This window comes from Pistacia vera, unplaced genomic scaffold (genome assembly GCF_008641045.1).
Source record: "Pistacia vera cultivar Batoury unplaced genomic scaffold, PisVer_v2 Contig1072, whole genome shotgun sequence".
Taxonomy (NCBI): domain Eukaryota; kingdom Viridiplantae; phylum Streptophyta; class Magnoliopsida; order Sapindales; family Anacardiaceae; genus Pistacia; species Pistacia vera.
In genome coordinates, this window is record NW_022195107.1 from 307,503 (window position 1) to 323,335 (window position 15,833).

At 35.5% G+C, this 15,833-nt stretch overlaps 1 protein-coding gene across 1 annotated transcript; it reads right to left on the reverse strand.

Moving 5' to 3' along the window:
• Positions 1–6,218: 6,218 nt before the first annotated feature.
• Positions 6,219–10,904, reverse strand: LOC116132437 (LEAF RUST 10 DISEASE-RESISTANCE LOCUS RECEPTOR-LIKE PROTEIN KINASE-like 2.4). The gene is made up of 4 exons (XM_031418085.1): positions 10,524–10,904; positions 9,476–10,191; positions 7,180–7,893; positions 6,219–6,628 (listed from the first exon to the last, which is right to left on the reverse strand). The coding sequence occupies exons 1-4, from the start codon at positions 10,553–10,555 to the stop codon at positions 6,219–6,221; spliced, it is 1,872 nt and encodes a 623-aa protein (XP_031273945.1). The 5' UTR covers positions 10,556–10,904.
• Between the last annotated feature and the right edge of the window lie 4,929 nt (positions 10,905–15,833).

Here is a 15,833-nt window from a genome sequence, read left to right on the forward strand (position 1 = left end):
CTATTAATGTATCTTGATAGCCATTTCAGTGCAACCCAATGCTCAATTCCAGGATTTGACATATATTTACTCAATAGAGATATTGCAAATGAAAGATCATGTCTCGTACTAATCATAGCATACATAATATATCCTACTACATTAGCATATGAGATGTTTTCCATTTTTATCATTTTAGCCTCTGTTTTGGGACAATGCAGTTTACTAAGGACAAAATGACTAGCTAATGGCATGTTAACAAGTTTAGACTCAACCATTCCAAACTTAGAGGTCAGTTTTTGTAAGTAAGACATTTGGTGTAGTCTTAATTGATTAAGTTTCCTATTTCTCTCTATCACCATACCTAATATTTTCTTTGCACAGCCAAAGTCTTTCATATCAAATTCAGCACTCAATTTTGATTTTAATTCATATCTTTGACTTTGTCTTACTAATTAGCAACATGTCATCAACATATAAATATAGGCATGTTACCAGTGGATGCGAAAAAAAAAAAAAAAAAACAATTGTTATACTCACTCCTACTGAATCGTGCCAGCATAATAAAGAAGTTGAACCTCTTATACCACTGCCTAGGGGATTGTTTCAAGCCATACAAGGATTTATGCAACAAACAATCATAATCAGGCAGGTTTTTGTCTCTAAAGCTAGTAGGTTGACTCATGAAGATTTCCTCTTCTAACTCACCATGCAAAAAGATAGTTTTAACGTCTAACTGCTCTAACTTGAGGTCAAGGTGAGCAACAATTGATAACATTAATCAAATTGTCTTAAACTTAACTATTGGAGATAATACTTCATTAAAATCAATACCTGTTCTCTATGTGTAGCTCTTTGCTACTAACCTGGTCTTGTATCTTGGAGGAGCAGACTAGTTTGTTCTTTCTTTCATTTTGAATAGCCACTTACACTCCACCACCTTCTGGTCTTTAGGCTTTTGGACCAGGGACCAGGTATTGTTCAGCTTTAAGGACTCCATTTCTTCCTTCATGGTAGCAAGCCACTTCTTGCTGTCCTTGGAGTTGATTGCTTCTTCGGAAGTGTCAGGTTCAACTTTCTGTATCTCTACTCCAGCAACTAAGGCAGTGTATATCAAGTTTGCATAGCTGTATCTGGTGGGGATTCTGATTTCTCTTTTGATTTTATCTCTTGCCAGCTGGTACTGGGCAAAATCATCCTGTTGAGCCTCCTCACAATTTCCTGTCATTTCTTCTTCAACATCTTGATCAGAGATCAGCAACAGGTGGTTCTTGATTTGGTTCACTTTCTTCATTTAGGTTGGTTAGATCAGTGTATCTTGCTGCCTCCACCTCAATTTGGGTGTTGTTACCTTGAGTTTGTTCCTTAGAATCAGTGTTGGAGGTACCAGCAATATGGTTAGTAGTTTTGCAACGGAATATGCTCTCATTGAAGACTATATCTCTGCCAATTATCACGCTTACCCCCTACACATCTTTGTCCCAAAGTTTGCAACCTTTGGTCCCTTCTTGGTACCCTAAGAATACTTATCTAAGAGATCTAGGTTCTAACTTCCCATCATTTGTGTGTGCATAGGCTGCACACCCAAAAACTCTCAAGTGGCTAAGGCTAGGCTTCCTTTATGGCCACTTCTTTTCAGGGAATTTGAACTCTACTTAACTAGATAGACTCCTATTAACTAGGTAGGCCGCAGTGGTCAAGGCTTCGCCCGAATGGTTTTTTGGCAGTCATGAAGTAAATAGAAGACGCCTCACCTTTTTCTAACAATGTCCTATTCATCCTCTCAGCAACACTGTTTTGTTGAGGGGTTTTTTTGATAGTCCTATGCCTGAGAATCCCTTGATCACTACAATATTTTTCGAACTCAGAGTTGCAGAACTCTAGTCCATTATCAGTCCTAAGGGCCTTCACTCTTTTATCAGTTTAATTTTCTACCAGGACTTTCCAGGTTTTAAACTTAGTTAAGGCTTCATCCTTGGACTTCAGGAGGTATACCCATACCTTTCTACTACAGTCATCTACAATGGATAGGAAGTAATTGTTCCCACCATGAGACCTAACCATCTCAAGACCCCATAAATCAGAATGTAAATATTCTAAACAATTAGAAGCCAGATGAGTTCCTTTTGGGAAACTCAATCTCTGTTGCTTGCTAAGAATGTAGGTTTCACATAACTCTAATTTAGAAATAGTATCATTCCTAAAATACCCCTATTGTTTGAGATTGTTCATTCCTTTCTGGCCTATATGGCCTATTCTCAGGTGCCATTTCTTTGTAACAGACATGTTAGTACATAAAAGTGTAGAAAAGTGCAATATTAAAGGTATCAGGATAAGAGTAACCACATAATATGTACAAACCATTTTTTATAGTCCCTTTAAGCCGTATATTATTGTCTTTGTATACTACTATACACCTATTATATGCCTTATAGCAGCAGCCAACCTTATCAAGGGTACCCAAAGAGATTAGGTTCCATTTTAATTCAGGTATGTATCTAACCTTAGTCAGTCTTATCACATTCCTATTAACCAGTTTAATCATTACACTTCCAATTCCTTGTACCTTACATGAGTGATTGTTTCCCATGAAAACAGTTTCTTGTTTATCCTCTTTAAAATCTTGGAACCAACCTTTATTAGGACTCATATGAAAGGAACACCCTGAATCTAGTACCCATTCCCCAGTACTATAAAAAATGGATACTGTGAGTGCTTTAGAAATCTCAATGTTGTTACTAGAAATTGCTAAATTGCTTTCAGTATTGGTTTGTTTCTATTTCTTAATCCACTCATAGCAATTTTTCTTTAGGTGCCCTATTTTATTGCAATGAAAACACTTTCTTGTTTCCTCTTTAGGCCTACTGCTACCCTTACCCTCCTTTTTACCTTTAAAACCAGAGTTATACTGTGGGTCTTTTCTTGGCTCCTTTCCTAATTGACAAGAATCTACCATGTCCTTTACAAACAGGTTGTTCCCATTTCTCTTTCGAGTATTTAATTCTAATTCCCTAGATTTCAACCCAGCAACAATTAAATCAACACTAGGAACAGTTCCAGTATATTGTAATGCATTTTTCACCACTAAATATTCATCAGGCAATGAATTTAATAGGATCATAGCTTAGCTAGAATCTCCTAATTCTTGGTCAGTGCCTTTTAGTATCAATGTCATTTTCAGGAATTCGTCTAGGTTATCATCTAAAGTTTAGCAAGATCCATTTTAGAAGAAAATAGAGAACCTTTTAGAAACACAAGATTAAGAGCAGATTGTAATGACTATAAGGTTTTGAGTTTACTCCACAAGGCAATTGGGGTTTCCAGACCATCTACCTTCCTCAGTACGCTGTCTGATAGGTTCATGATGATGAGGTTATATGCTTCTTCATCCACCTTAGCCTTCTTCTTCAGTTTTTCCTCAGGCCATTTTGTGGCACCTTTCTCCAATGCAATGCCTACCTTGTTGTGTGACAGGAGGGCTTTCATTTTCTTCTTCCAGCTATTGAAATCTATCTTCCCATCATATTGGGAGATTTCCATGCGTGTGGTAGTCATGTTGTGGTTTTAGACGTAGACCCTAGAAATCAAAGATTTATTTCTGATTCTTGAACCCTAAAACATGAAATTGATATCGGTTCTTGCAAGTAGATTGATAAATTAATGATTTAGGAACCTTAAACTACCCAGGATGTGACAAATCAAGAAAGCCCAAATTTTCAACAAACCTTAATTTCAAGAAACTTCCAATTCGAGAAACCCTGGAGATTTGATGGCCCTAAAACTCAAGCTCTGATACCACTGTCGTTAATAAAGCCTAAATAACAATCTATCTTTAGCACTAACACACAGAATCAAACAAGAACAAAACAAACACGATTTTACCATGGTTCAATTGTTCAAGATTGAATAAGCTATGTCCATGTTGAACTTTAGAATACTGAGGCTCGCTGCACTAGGATTATCAAGAGTTTACAAAGTACAAACACACTTGGACAATAACAAAAACCCCTCTCTACAAATCGACGACTCAATACAATCACCACAACCCTTTAATCCTAAGAGAAATATATCCTAGTTCTCTACCCTTGAAGGAAACACAATCTTCTACCTGCGAATTAACAGATTGCACAAAAGATTACAAGATTTGAGAATGAACCGAAGAACCCTAAAAGAGAAAGCTTTTTTTTTTCTTGATCACGAAAGAGAGAGTTGTTCTTTGAAAAGTGAATAGTCCACGTTTATATACCGTTGACTGTTAGGTGAAGTCTCAGTTGGATCAGTTACAAATTAATGGTCAGAATACAATAATTAAAGAGCAAAACAGCAGCGTTTGATGGCTTCACAATTAACAAGGCTCAAACAAAACTGGAACTTGACAGTATAAACGAACATGAAACATAGAAGAGAAGGGAAAGGCGAGGGGCAAAAAAGTTGGAAAGTCATTTTCTAGGAAATTGAAGAATCTGGGGAAAACGAATAGCGAGAAAATTGAGTTCATTGTGTGTTATATCACATCAAACAAGAAAGTTCAAAAGATGGAAAGACTTGGAAAGCTGGAAAAAGTTGACCAGGTCTTTGTTTTAACGCGCTTAATATCTCAATCCTTGTCTCCCGTGCTTGGAAAAATTATAAAGGACCTATTGACCTGTTTAATCATGTCGCTAATCAAGCTCACGTGAAGCGATAAGGTATGATGTTTAAATTTTTCTTCACAGGAATTTGGACTGTGTCTTAAAGATAGAATCGAGATATTTGCAACCACATGAAATCCCACCAATTAATTCAAGATGTATGAATTTAACTGTCACCCCATCTTGCACTTTTTGTAATTAATTATCCATTCAACTTAAAAGGAATCTTTTTAAATAATAGTAATACCGTAATACCGTAAGAGATGGGACATTGATCATCTGCACTTTTCTTTTTCAATTTATTTGTTGCACTCTTTAAGTAAAAGAATTGATATTTCATGCTTTATTGTTTACAAAATTTGTCTTGTGACAATTTTTTATGTAAAGAATTATTCCTCCGAATTTTGAAAAAAATAAGAAAACTTTTTATGTAACATTTATCTCAAATTCTAAATGCTGATAGATTCCAACATAAATTTTGATTCCATATTACTAGTGTAGAGTTATTTGATTCATAAGTATAGTTGTTCTGATGATACACGTGTTTGATATTCATATAAATAATTAGGGGGCTAAATATATATTTATGAGGCCTGCATAGGACTGGTCATATACAAGTTTCATATACAGGCTAGGCCCAAGCTTGAGACCGGTCTGGGCTTTCACAAAAATGAAATTATATTAAATAGCCCATGTTTTATTTATTTATTTTTATATTAAATTAGAAAGTAACTTCTTTTTAAAAGTCTTGCATGCCGTAATCCTCTTCTAATTTAATTTACCTTTACATGTACGAACTTAAACACAACTCATTAATGTCCGACACCACTAGACATTGTCAAATATTAGGTTTCGAGCACTATTGTCTTCAACCTCCTGCCCCAAATTACCCAACATTGCCCGAGAATTAAGATTCGACTGCTATAATGAAGGCTAGATAATGCTCGATAGCATCGAAATATCAGGATTCAAGCACTACCGTCTTTAATTTAATGGTAAATGAGTGATAATTGATTAATTTGTTGTTGATGTGTGTAGAGAGTTGATGGTTACATAAAAAACTTGTGTTTAAATAGATGAATAAGAGATGAAGACGTTGGGTTTTATTTTAAGGAAAAAATTGTCAATAAAATAAAAAGAGAGTTATAGAGTGTGGAACTTTTCAAAATAGGCTGTTTTCAGTTTTCCCATAGAAATAGGGCTAATTTATAATAATTGCCTTAGAAAAAAAATTAAAGACATAAATGTCTATAAATAATGTTCGAAGAAAACATATTTCTTAAAAATTAAGATTATTTGGACACATTAGTACATTACTGCAACATGAGGGGGATTAAATTCAAAATTAAGATAGTCCCTGTCGTTTCCAAACACCCCAACTTTTTTAATGCAATCCTAACTTTTGATGCGATACAACCGGGGCAAACAAAAACTCCCTAATGTACAGTGTACATTGACACAGCCTTCTAAACTTGAACCTAATAGAAACCGAGCATTGTCTGTGTAAATAATCACCGGACAACACAATTTATTTCTGCTCCAGTTTACAGTTCTAAGAATTGGTTCAGTTTTTGAACAGATTAATCATTATACAAATTTAAGTGCATTTCACATATCACCCGGCTTACCGCTGCTTTCTTCCTGTGATTCAAGTTTATGTCGGTGATGTTGCAGGGGAAGATTCTTAGGCGGCGACATTGTTGGAGAAGACGTTGAAGGTTTCGGTGGAATTTGCAAGTTTTCTAGGCTACCTTCCAACATTTCCACAACCTTAGTCATTGAAGGTCTATCAGACGGAAAAGTTTGAATGCACCACGAGCTTACGAAGATCATCTTCTTTGCCATCTCTTCTTCCTCTTCAGTAACAACCCCATGAAGTTTAAGGTCCTCTTCTTTGCCTGGTTCAAGGTGCTTGAATAACCAATGTGGAGAATATATTTCATCGGTGCGAGATGCTGTAACATCATTATTCTTTCTTCCTCCCACCATTTCAAGAATCATCATTCCATAACTATAGACTGTTGAAAAATGGCTTTTAGCAAATTCACATGGGGTAGAAATGATAATGGAGAAAGGTTTAGGGACTTATATGTAATAGGCCAAGAAAAGGTTGTTTGTCCCACATTGATTAGAATTGAAAAGTGGGAAACTTTTGGGGCCTATATATAAGGACCCATATCATTGTTATTAATCATCCCAAGTTGTAATTCCATTACTTCTTTTTGCAAGTGGTTCTTTCTTTAAGGACCCTTTAGTTTGCAAGTTTTGTTATATCTCCCCTTTGTTTTGGGTATTTGTTGTATTGCCCAAATATTTGTAATATTGTTTGGAGATAGTGGAGCTTTCTTTTGCAGCGCCCGAGGACGTAGGTTTTAATACCGAACCTCGTTAATTCCTGGTATTCTTTATTTTTGCATTTAATTTTGGCAATTTATTTATGCTTTATTACTTGTATTATTATATTCAATAAGCTAGCGTTAGAGTTTATGTTTCCGTTGCATAACATAGACATCTGATTTGTGAGAGACTCCTCCAAAGTTTCTGTTATATACTTCCGGAGCAATATAACCAATAGTTCCTCTTGCATCCAACATTGATATGGTACTTTCTTTATTTTTGGATTGTTTAGCAAGCCCAAAATCAGATATCTTTGGGCAAAAGTCTTCATTCAAAAGAATATTTTGAGGTCTTATGTCAAAATGTACAATCCTGATGCTACAACCTCTGTGTAAATACTCTAGTCCTCTTGCAATTCCCACTGCAATTTGAAACTTTGTCTTCCATTCCAATTTTTGGTTCATACTTGAAGATTCTTGATCATATATGAACTTATCTAAAGACCCGTTAGGCATGAATTCATAAATGAGAGCTTTTTTATTTCTCTCGCAACAAAATCCAAGAAGAGCGACTATATTTACATGGGATGTTCTGCTAATATTAGCCACCTCATTCATAAATTCCTCTCCGTTACCCTTAGATTCCTTCAAGACCTTGACAGCTACAAGAGGACCATCCGGTAAAATTCCTTTGTAAACATCGCCATAGCCACCTTGACCAAGTTTATTGCTGAATGATTTCGTCATATTTTTAATATCGGAAAAATTATATCTTTTCGGAGCAAGAGATCCGTAATTTCTAACAATGGCCTCTATGTTTTCATCGTTCTCTGTTTTATCCTTCCAGAAGAAGACAACCTTATCTAATCTAAGCTTTCGTCGAAGGCGGCCACTCATGAGAAATATAGAGAGGATTATCAGTATTCCAACTGCGCAAGCTGCAACGCCTGTGTTCAGGGATAGGGTAATCTAATGTGATTAAAAGTGAACAGCATTCTGCTACTAATAAATAACTGCAATAATAGTTGACATACTGTTACTACAATTGGAAATTTAAAGTTGTCTGATGAGCATGTTACCTATGAAAATGATTCTTCTCTTGTTCAAAAATGATCCTGCATGTAAAACCGAAGTGTCACAAGTCTTTTAATAAAAAATTGAGAATACCACCGTGGTATCACATCATCCATATCAACACCTCTAAACTCTAATTTATCTTTAAATTGATCGTAGTTGGTAGTTATTAACATGACATGCATGCATTAACTTGTGACAAAAAATAAGTTTTTATGGTTAAAGTATGATATAAAACATGAGAACCAAGTGATTCGAATTAATTAAGTTGGCTTCTTGCTTTGAAAATCAATTTGCATGCCAATGTGTTCTGTTTTGACATACAATAAAGTAGTTGTGACAGAGGACTGGTGCACTCTATAAAAACAAACTATTTGTGGTTATGATGAAGACGAAGATAAAGACGGAGATGGGGAAATTGAATAAGAAGAATAAACAGAGATGAGTGAAGAATAATATACAATCTCATTATGCCGGTATGATACAGTGACGCCTGATTTTAGGCCTTAGATGTAATGACATAGTTTAAAGATTATAAGAAGGAATGTTCCAGGATAACATTGTCAACCGTCTGATTTTACCTAAAAAAATAATGGGAGTGATCTGATAGCTAAAAAAACATGTAATCTAATATTAACTTTAGAATGATCATGTACTCTAAAATATTGCTGACGTGATGCTACTCGATAATGCTTGTTAGGATGTTGATGAAGCTAGCTAACTAGCAGCGTAAATTTGAAATTTGAAAATAAAATAATCACGATAAATAACAGGAAATAAGATTTACATAGTAAGCCCTCAATTATTTACAAGGGAAACACACATCTACGGACCAAGACTAGCAAGATTTTATTAAGACCATAAAAGAATTACAAGAGGATAGAAGGGAATAATAGGCACTTTTTCTCACAAGTGAGGAAAGACAATTTGGAAGAATACAAAAGAAATGAAAGGCTAGTGTATGTTTTTGGGTGGTGTGATGTTGTGATGGGTTTGGAGAAATGAACCATGGTATTTATAGGAAACCACTGCTTTGGTCATGGTCTCTTGCCGCCCCTAAATTATTAGCCCACCAATTTTTTTCTACTCAAATTTATTACCATTACTACTTGTTTCCACCATCCAAATCCTTTGTCAAAGTTTGTAGGTTAACTAATTTCCATGCCCAAATCTTTTGTTCAAAGATTGTAGGCCAATTATGTGAAAGTGGATTCACATTTCAACAATGCATACATGCCAAGTAGATATTAAATGTAGTAACTATTAATAACTATTATTTTAAAGCTAAAAGGAGAGAAAAAAGTTAAGAGGTGACAAATTTATTAGATGGTGATATAAATGATATATGTGACATCCTTTGTATTGTAGATTATTTTATGTTCTTAAAATCTTATAGACTAAGAAGGAATGAAGTTAGAGTTCAAACAATGCCTCTAAAACATTTAAGGCACATACCTGATGAAGGTGAAGGCTCTTTTGGGGTAGAACATGATGTGAAGGATAGTCCATTTGGGCAGTAGCAAAATGCCTTATTGAACTGAAGATCGTAACCACAACTTCCATTAGATTTGCATTCCTCACATGCGATGCCGCTCACGGTCCATTTCACCTGAAATCCTTCTCTTATGGCTTCTTCCAAAACCGACAAATTTCCTATCATTGTTGAATGTAAACTCCTAGAAACTGGAACCGTGTTAAAGGTCTCGCATCCCTCCAGAGTAGGGGCAAGCCCTTCTGCTATGGATACATTGTCATAACTATAACTATTATTTTCAGAGCAAGAGAAGTGTACTGCCGGAGAAGATGCATATCCTTGGCAATTGTAAGATAAAGTAAGCAGCTCATACCCAGGATCATAATTAAGAAGTGTAGACTTGATAGTGCTGTTGGGATATACAGGTGAGCAAATTCGGTCCAGGTAGTCCACTCTTGAAATCTTGAGAATTTGGGCTTTCTCGTCAATATTTAAAATACTGTAGACTACAGCATTGATCACCATGGTAGGTCTATCAGTTGAACAATAATTGTGTATCACGTCTCCGCTGCTGTAATAGTAATCAATCCTTTCCCTAATACCATCACAACCACAATAGAGCTGCAGGTCAGGATGGCCACAACCACTAGGTCGGTCACCTCCCCAGAAAGGATAACCGGCTGCGAAGTTTCCACATCTGAATGGAAGACTGCAATTAGTTTGGGACATGGAAGGGCTGCTTAAAGATGGCTGAATCTTGACCAAGGCCATGAATATAAACCATACAAGAGAAAGAAAAGGCAACGGCAGAAAAAACGGCGACTTTAACATTTCCGGTGAAATTGAACTCGAGGGAGAATTAATCTTGGGTGAGTAGAGTCCGGTTGGTTTAGATCATATAAGAGAAATCTCAGTTAAATGATAGCCAATAAGCCATAGACTTTGATTTTGGCTGTTTAGTTGACTTAAAACTTCGTTCTAACGGCCAATAGAAATATTGCAAAATTAATTGAATTATAAGGTTGGTACCTCGTCAAGACCATAATACCATTGACGCGCATTGGTCAATTGTCGACTAATAAGCTGCCAAGTGCCAACCAGATTTTCAGGCTTCACATCTGCTCTCCTACAGATGAAATGACAAAATCCCCTCGTAGAATTTAACAAACGGTAAAAGGGACAATTCAACATGTAATTAAATTTAATACCGAGAGAAAATCACTTAACACCTCTAATGTTTCGGAAATGATCGCATAGAGATTATTACACTTTCAATTAGGCTGGCCCCTAAACCTAATGTTTCAGAAATTAATCAATCTTACTCTTAACACTAACTCTGTTAGCAAACTGTTATAGTTTAAGGGGCAAGGATATAATTTCACCTTTTTGGTGACCTTTAAACATTTGTTGACTTTGACCCAAAACTAAAATTTCTCTTGGTCCTATTGGATGGATTACCCTTCCCTTCCTCCTCCCCCACGAAACCTCCGTTGTGAAGCCCACTCCCAGCAAGCAAACAAGTACCCCTCTCCCCACTTCAATTTCCCCTCCCCCAAAAGGAGCACCAACCCGACCATCCCTTGCTCTGCCCAGCAAAAACGCTTTACCTACCACGACTCCACCAGGCTGCTCCATCAAACTCCTGGCCTCACCAACGTCGAACATAATCGAGAGGAATTGTGTTACGTTTCATCGTGGGTCTTCGTAATTGGATAAGTTGCGGTTCTAAACCAGAAACACCCTTATTCTCTGTCGTTAACCACCACCCCCTTCTCCTTAACCCAATCGCAACTCTCCTGCCACACGCAAGCTTTTCCTACCAAAATATTATTTCTCAACTCAATTTTATTTGTTCCTCGTGGTGTGGCCGTAGAGTATTTTTTTTTCTTCCAATTGTTTTGTTGTCTGGACTTTATGCAATGATTGTTTCACCGATGGGGACGTATGTGAATTAGAGGTGGTTGTTCAACGATGTCGTGAAGGACGGTGGTGGGATTTTGCTATATTTAAACTAAAATAATACATAATAATGCATCTTTTATACATAAAGGGTAAACTTGTCTTTCTACGTAAATTGCTTAACAGATTACTGACGGAGTTTGCATTAGGGGTAGTAATTGATGGATTTCTGAAACATTTGGGGGTCTATTTGTTGAAAGTGTAATACGGTAATAGTCACCATGTGAGTAACAATTTTTTTTACATTAGGAGTGGTAAGTGATTTTCTTTCAATTGTTAACCTTTGTCTTATTAAATTTAGTGAAAACTAAAATCAGGTATCTTTGGACGTAGTTTATGATGCAGAAGTATAATTTGCGGCTTCATATTTAAATGAATCAATGGAGTTGCCGCGACGTTCATTCCTATTGAAAAGGTGAACAAAGGAATATGTGCCTTTTGGGCAATCTTAGATACTGATTACCAGGCAAAAGAGAGAAAAATAATGATTAGTATTTTATCTCATGATCAGGACGTCTTTCTTTTTTAAGTTTTTCCTTAGGAGAGAAATGGGGTCGGTGCCCTTTGATTAAAATTGAGTCTGTGAAACTATCTCTGAGTGGTAAAGTAGTTCGATAGGAACTCTTGAGTGTATTATTCAAGAGGTCCTGAGTCTGTTGTTAATATGAGTAGTCACTAAAGTTTTTATCTAACTGATAGTTCTAAGGTCTTGAGAGATTAATTGAGATATGATAGTTCTAAGATCTTGAGAGATTAATTGAGATACGCGTAAAGTGATCATCTGGACATCCCCAATCATAAAAAAAAATTGATGTCTGAGACCAACAGTACAATAACATTTGCACTTTAAACTCTACAGTTTTACGAGTCTGCAAAAATTCGGAACTGCAAGCGCAGACACTCCAAAACCAAAATTCATCTCCAGAGATTGAGCTAATCTGTTCAATGTCCAGTATCCGCTGCATCAGTGCATTCACTGTGGGAGAAAAATAAAATATGGTTTATTGGTGTGATTTTTTTATCACTCTTAATGAATCCATCGGATAACTTCTGATACGCAGTTGATGTCAAGAAAAAAATGAAGAAACTTCTAACTGCAATTCCTAGTCCATCAATGTTGGCAAAGTTTTCATATTGCTGTGAATTGTGAGAAAAAAGGTTCAATATTGACACAATTCTTCGCATTTACACAAATACACGCAGAGTTTTCGAAACATTTTGGAACAGTTCCAGTATATTATAATCATTTTCACCACTAAATATTCATCAGGCAACGAATTTATAGGACATAACTTAGCTAGATCTCCTAATTTTATAGTGCCTTTTAGTATCAATGTCATTTTCAGGAATTCGTCTAGGTTATCATCTAAAGATTAACAATCCATTTTAGAAGAAATAGAGAACCTTTTAAGACACAATTGGAGCAGATTGTAATGAGTATAAGGTTTTAGTTTACCCCACAAGCTATGGGGTTTCAGACCATCTACCTTCCTCAGTACGATGTCTAATAGGTTCATGATGATGAGGTATATTGCTTCTTCATCCACCTCAGCCTTCTTCTTTTTTTTTTCCTGGACCATTTTGGGCATCTTTCTCCAATGCAATGCCCACCTTGTTGTGTGATAGGAGGCTTTCATTTTCTTCTTCCAGCTATTGAAATCTATCTTCCATCATATTGGGAGATTCCTGCGTGTGGTAGTCATATTGTGGTTTTAGATGTAGACCCTAGAAATCAAAGATTATTTCTGATTCTTGAACCCTAAACGAAATTGATCTCAGTTCTTGCAAGTAGATTGATAAATTGATGATTTAGAACCTTACCTACCCAGTGTGACAAATCAAGAAACCCCAATTTTGACAAACCTTAATTTCAAAAAACTTCCAATTCGCGAAAACGCTAAGATTTGGCGCCTAAAACTCAAGCTCTGATACCACTTGTTAATAAAGCCTAAATAACAATCTATCTTCAACACTAACACACAGAATCAAACAAGAACAGAACAAACACGATTTTACCATGGTTCACTTGTTCAAGATTGACAAGCTACGTCCACGTTGAACTCCAGAATACTGAGGCTCGCTGCAGTAGGATTATCAAGAGTTTACAAAGTACAAACACACTTGAACATAACAAAAACCCCTCTCTACAAATCGACACTCAATACATCACCACAACCCTTTAATCCTAAGAGAAATCTATCCTAGCTTCTCTACTTTGAAGGAACACAACCTTCTACCTGCGAATTAACAGATCGCACAAAAGATTACAAGATTTGAGAGTGAACCGAAGAACCCTAGAAGAGAAAGCTTTTTTTTTTTTTTTTTTGGATCACGATAGAGAGAGCTGTTCTTTGAAAGGTGAATAGTCCACGTTTATATACCATGTGATTGTTAGTGTAAGTCTCAACCGTTGGATCATTCACAAATTGATGGTTAGAATTACAAATAATAAAGAGCAAAACGACAACGTTTGATGGCTTCACATTAACAAGGCCACAAAACTGGAACTTGACAATACAAACGAACATGAAACATAGAAGAGAAGGGAAAGGCGAGGGGCAAAAATTGAAAGTCATTTTCTAGAAATTGAGATTTGGGAAAACAAATAGCGAGAAATTGAGTTCATTATGTGACACGAGTTATATCACATCAAACAAGAATTTCAAAAGATGGAAAGATTGGAAAGTTGGAAAAGTTAAGCAAGTCTTTGTTTTAACGCGCTTAATATCTCAATCCTATCTCCCGTGCTTGAAATATTATAAAAGAAGTATTGATCTGTTAATAATGTCGACGTGAAGCGTTAAGGTATGATGTTTAAATTTTCTTCACAGAATTTGGACCGTGTCTTAAAGATGAAACGAGATATTTGCAACCACATGAAATCCAACCAATTAATTCAAGATGTATGAATTTACTGCCACCCCACTTTCACTTTTGCATTAATTATCCATTCAACTTAAAAGAATCTTTTATAATAGTAATACCGTAAGAGATGGGACTGATGTCTCCACTACTCTTTTATTTCCTTTTTGAATATATTATTGAGTAAGTGGTAGCTGGTTAAAGGAGAGCCAATGTAACTTTTCTGTAACTTAATGATTCCTTTGGAATTACAGATATCTGATTTTTTTATTTATTTGTCACTCTTTATAAAGAATTGATTTTCATGCTTTATTGTTTACAAAATTTGTCTTGTACAATTTTTTATGTAAAGAATTATTCCTCCGATTTGAAAAAAACGAAAACTTTTTATGTAACATTTATCTCAAGTTCTGAATGCTGATAGATTCAACATAAATTTTGATTCGTATTACTAGTGTAGAGTTATTTGATTCATATATAGTTGTTTGATGTTACCACGTGTTTGATATTCATATAAATTAGGAGGCTAAATATATATTCATATACAGGTTTCATATACAGCTAGGCCCAAGCTTGAGGCCGTCTGGGCCCTCACAAAATGATGACCTAGGTCAAAATAGGACAAGTCCTTGAGCCAGCAGTTCCCACCTCTATTATGGAGATAACTTTTCTTGAAATAAAAAATTATACAAGTTTTTAAAAGACATTAGCTGCTGTTTGAGTTTAATAGAAAAATGAAATTAATTAAAAGCCATGTTTTATTATTTATTTTTTTTAAATTAGAAAGTAACTTCTTTTAAAAGTCTTGCACGCCGTAATCCTCTTCTAATTTTCTGGGTAAATTACCTTTACTGTACGAACTTAAACACACTCATTATGTCCGACACCTAGACATTGCCAAATATTAGGTTTCGAGCACTATTTCTTCAACCTCCTGCCCCAAATTCCCCAACATTGCCTGAGAATTAAGATTCACTGCTATAATGAAAACTAATAATGCTCGATAGCATCGGATATCAGATTCAAGCACTATCGTCTTTAATTTAATGGTAAATGAGTGATAATTGATTAATTTGTTGTTGATGTGTGTAGAGAGTTGATGGTTACATAAAAACTTGTGTTTAAATATGAATAAGAGATGAAGACTTGGATTTTATATGGAAAATTGTCAATAAAATAAAAAGAGTTATAGAGTGAAAACTTTTCAAATATCTGTTTTCAGTTTTCCCATAGAAATAGGGCTAATTTATAATATTGCCTTAGAAAAAAATTAAAGACATAAATGTCTATAAATATTTCAAAGAAAACATTTTCTTAAAATTAAGATTATTTGGACACATTACTGCAGCATGAGGGGAATAAAATTCAAAATTAGATAATCCCTGTCGTTTCCAAACACCCAACTTTTTTAATGCAATCTAACTTTGATGCGTACTACCCGGGCAAACCAACAAACTCCCTAATGACAGTGTCATTTACAAGCCTTCTAAACTTGAACCTATAGAAACCGAGCTTGTC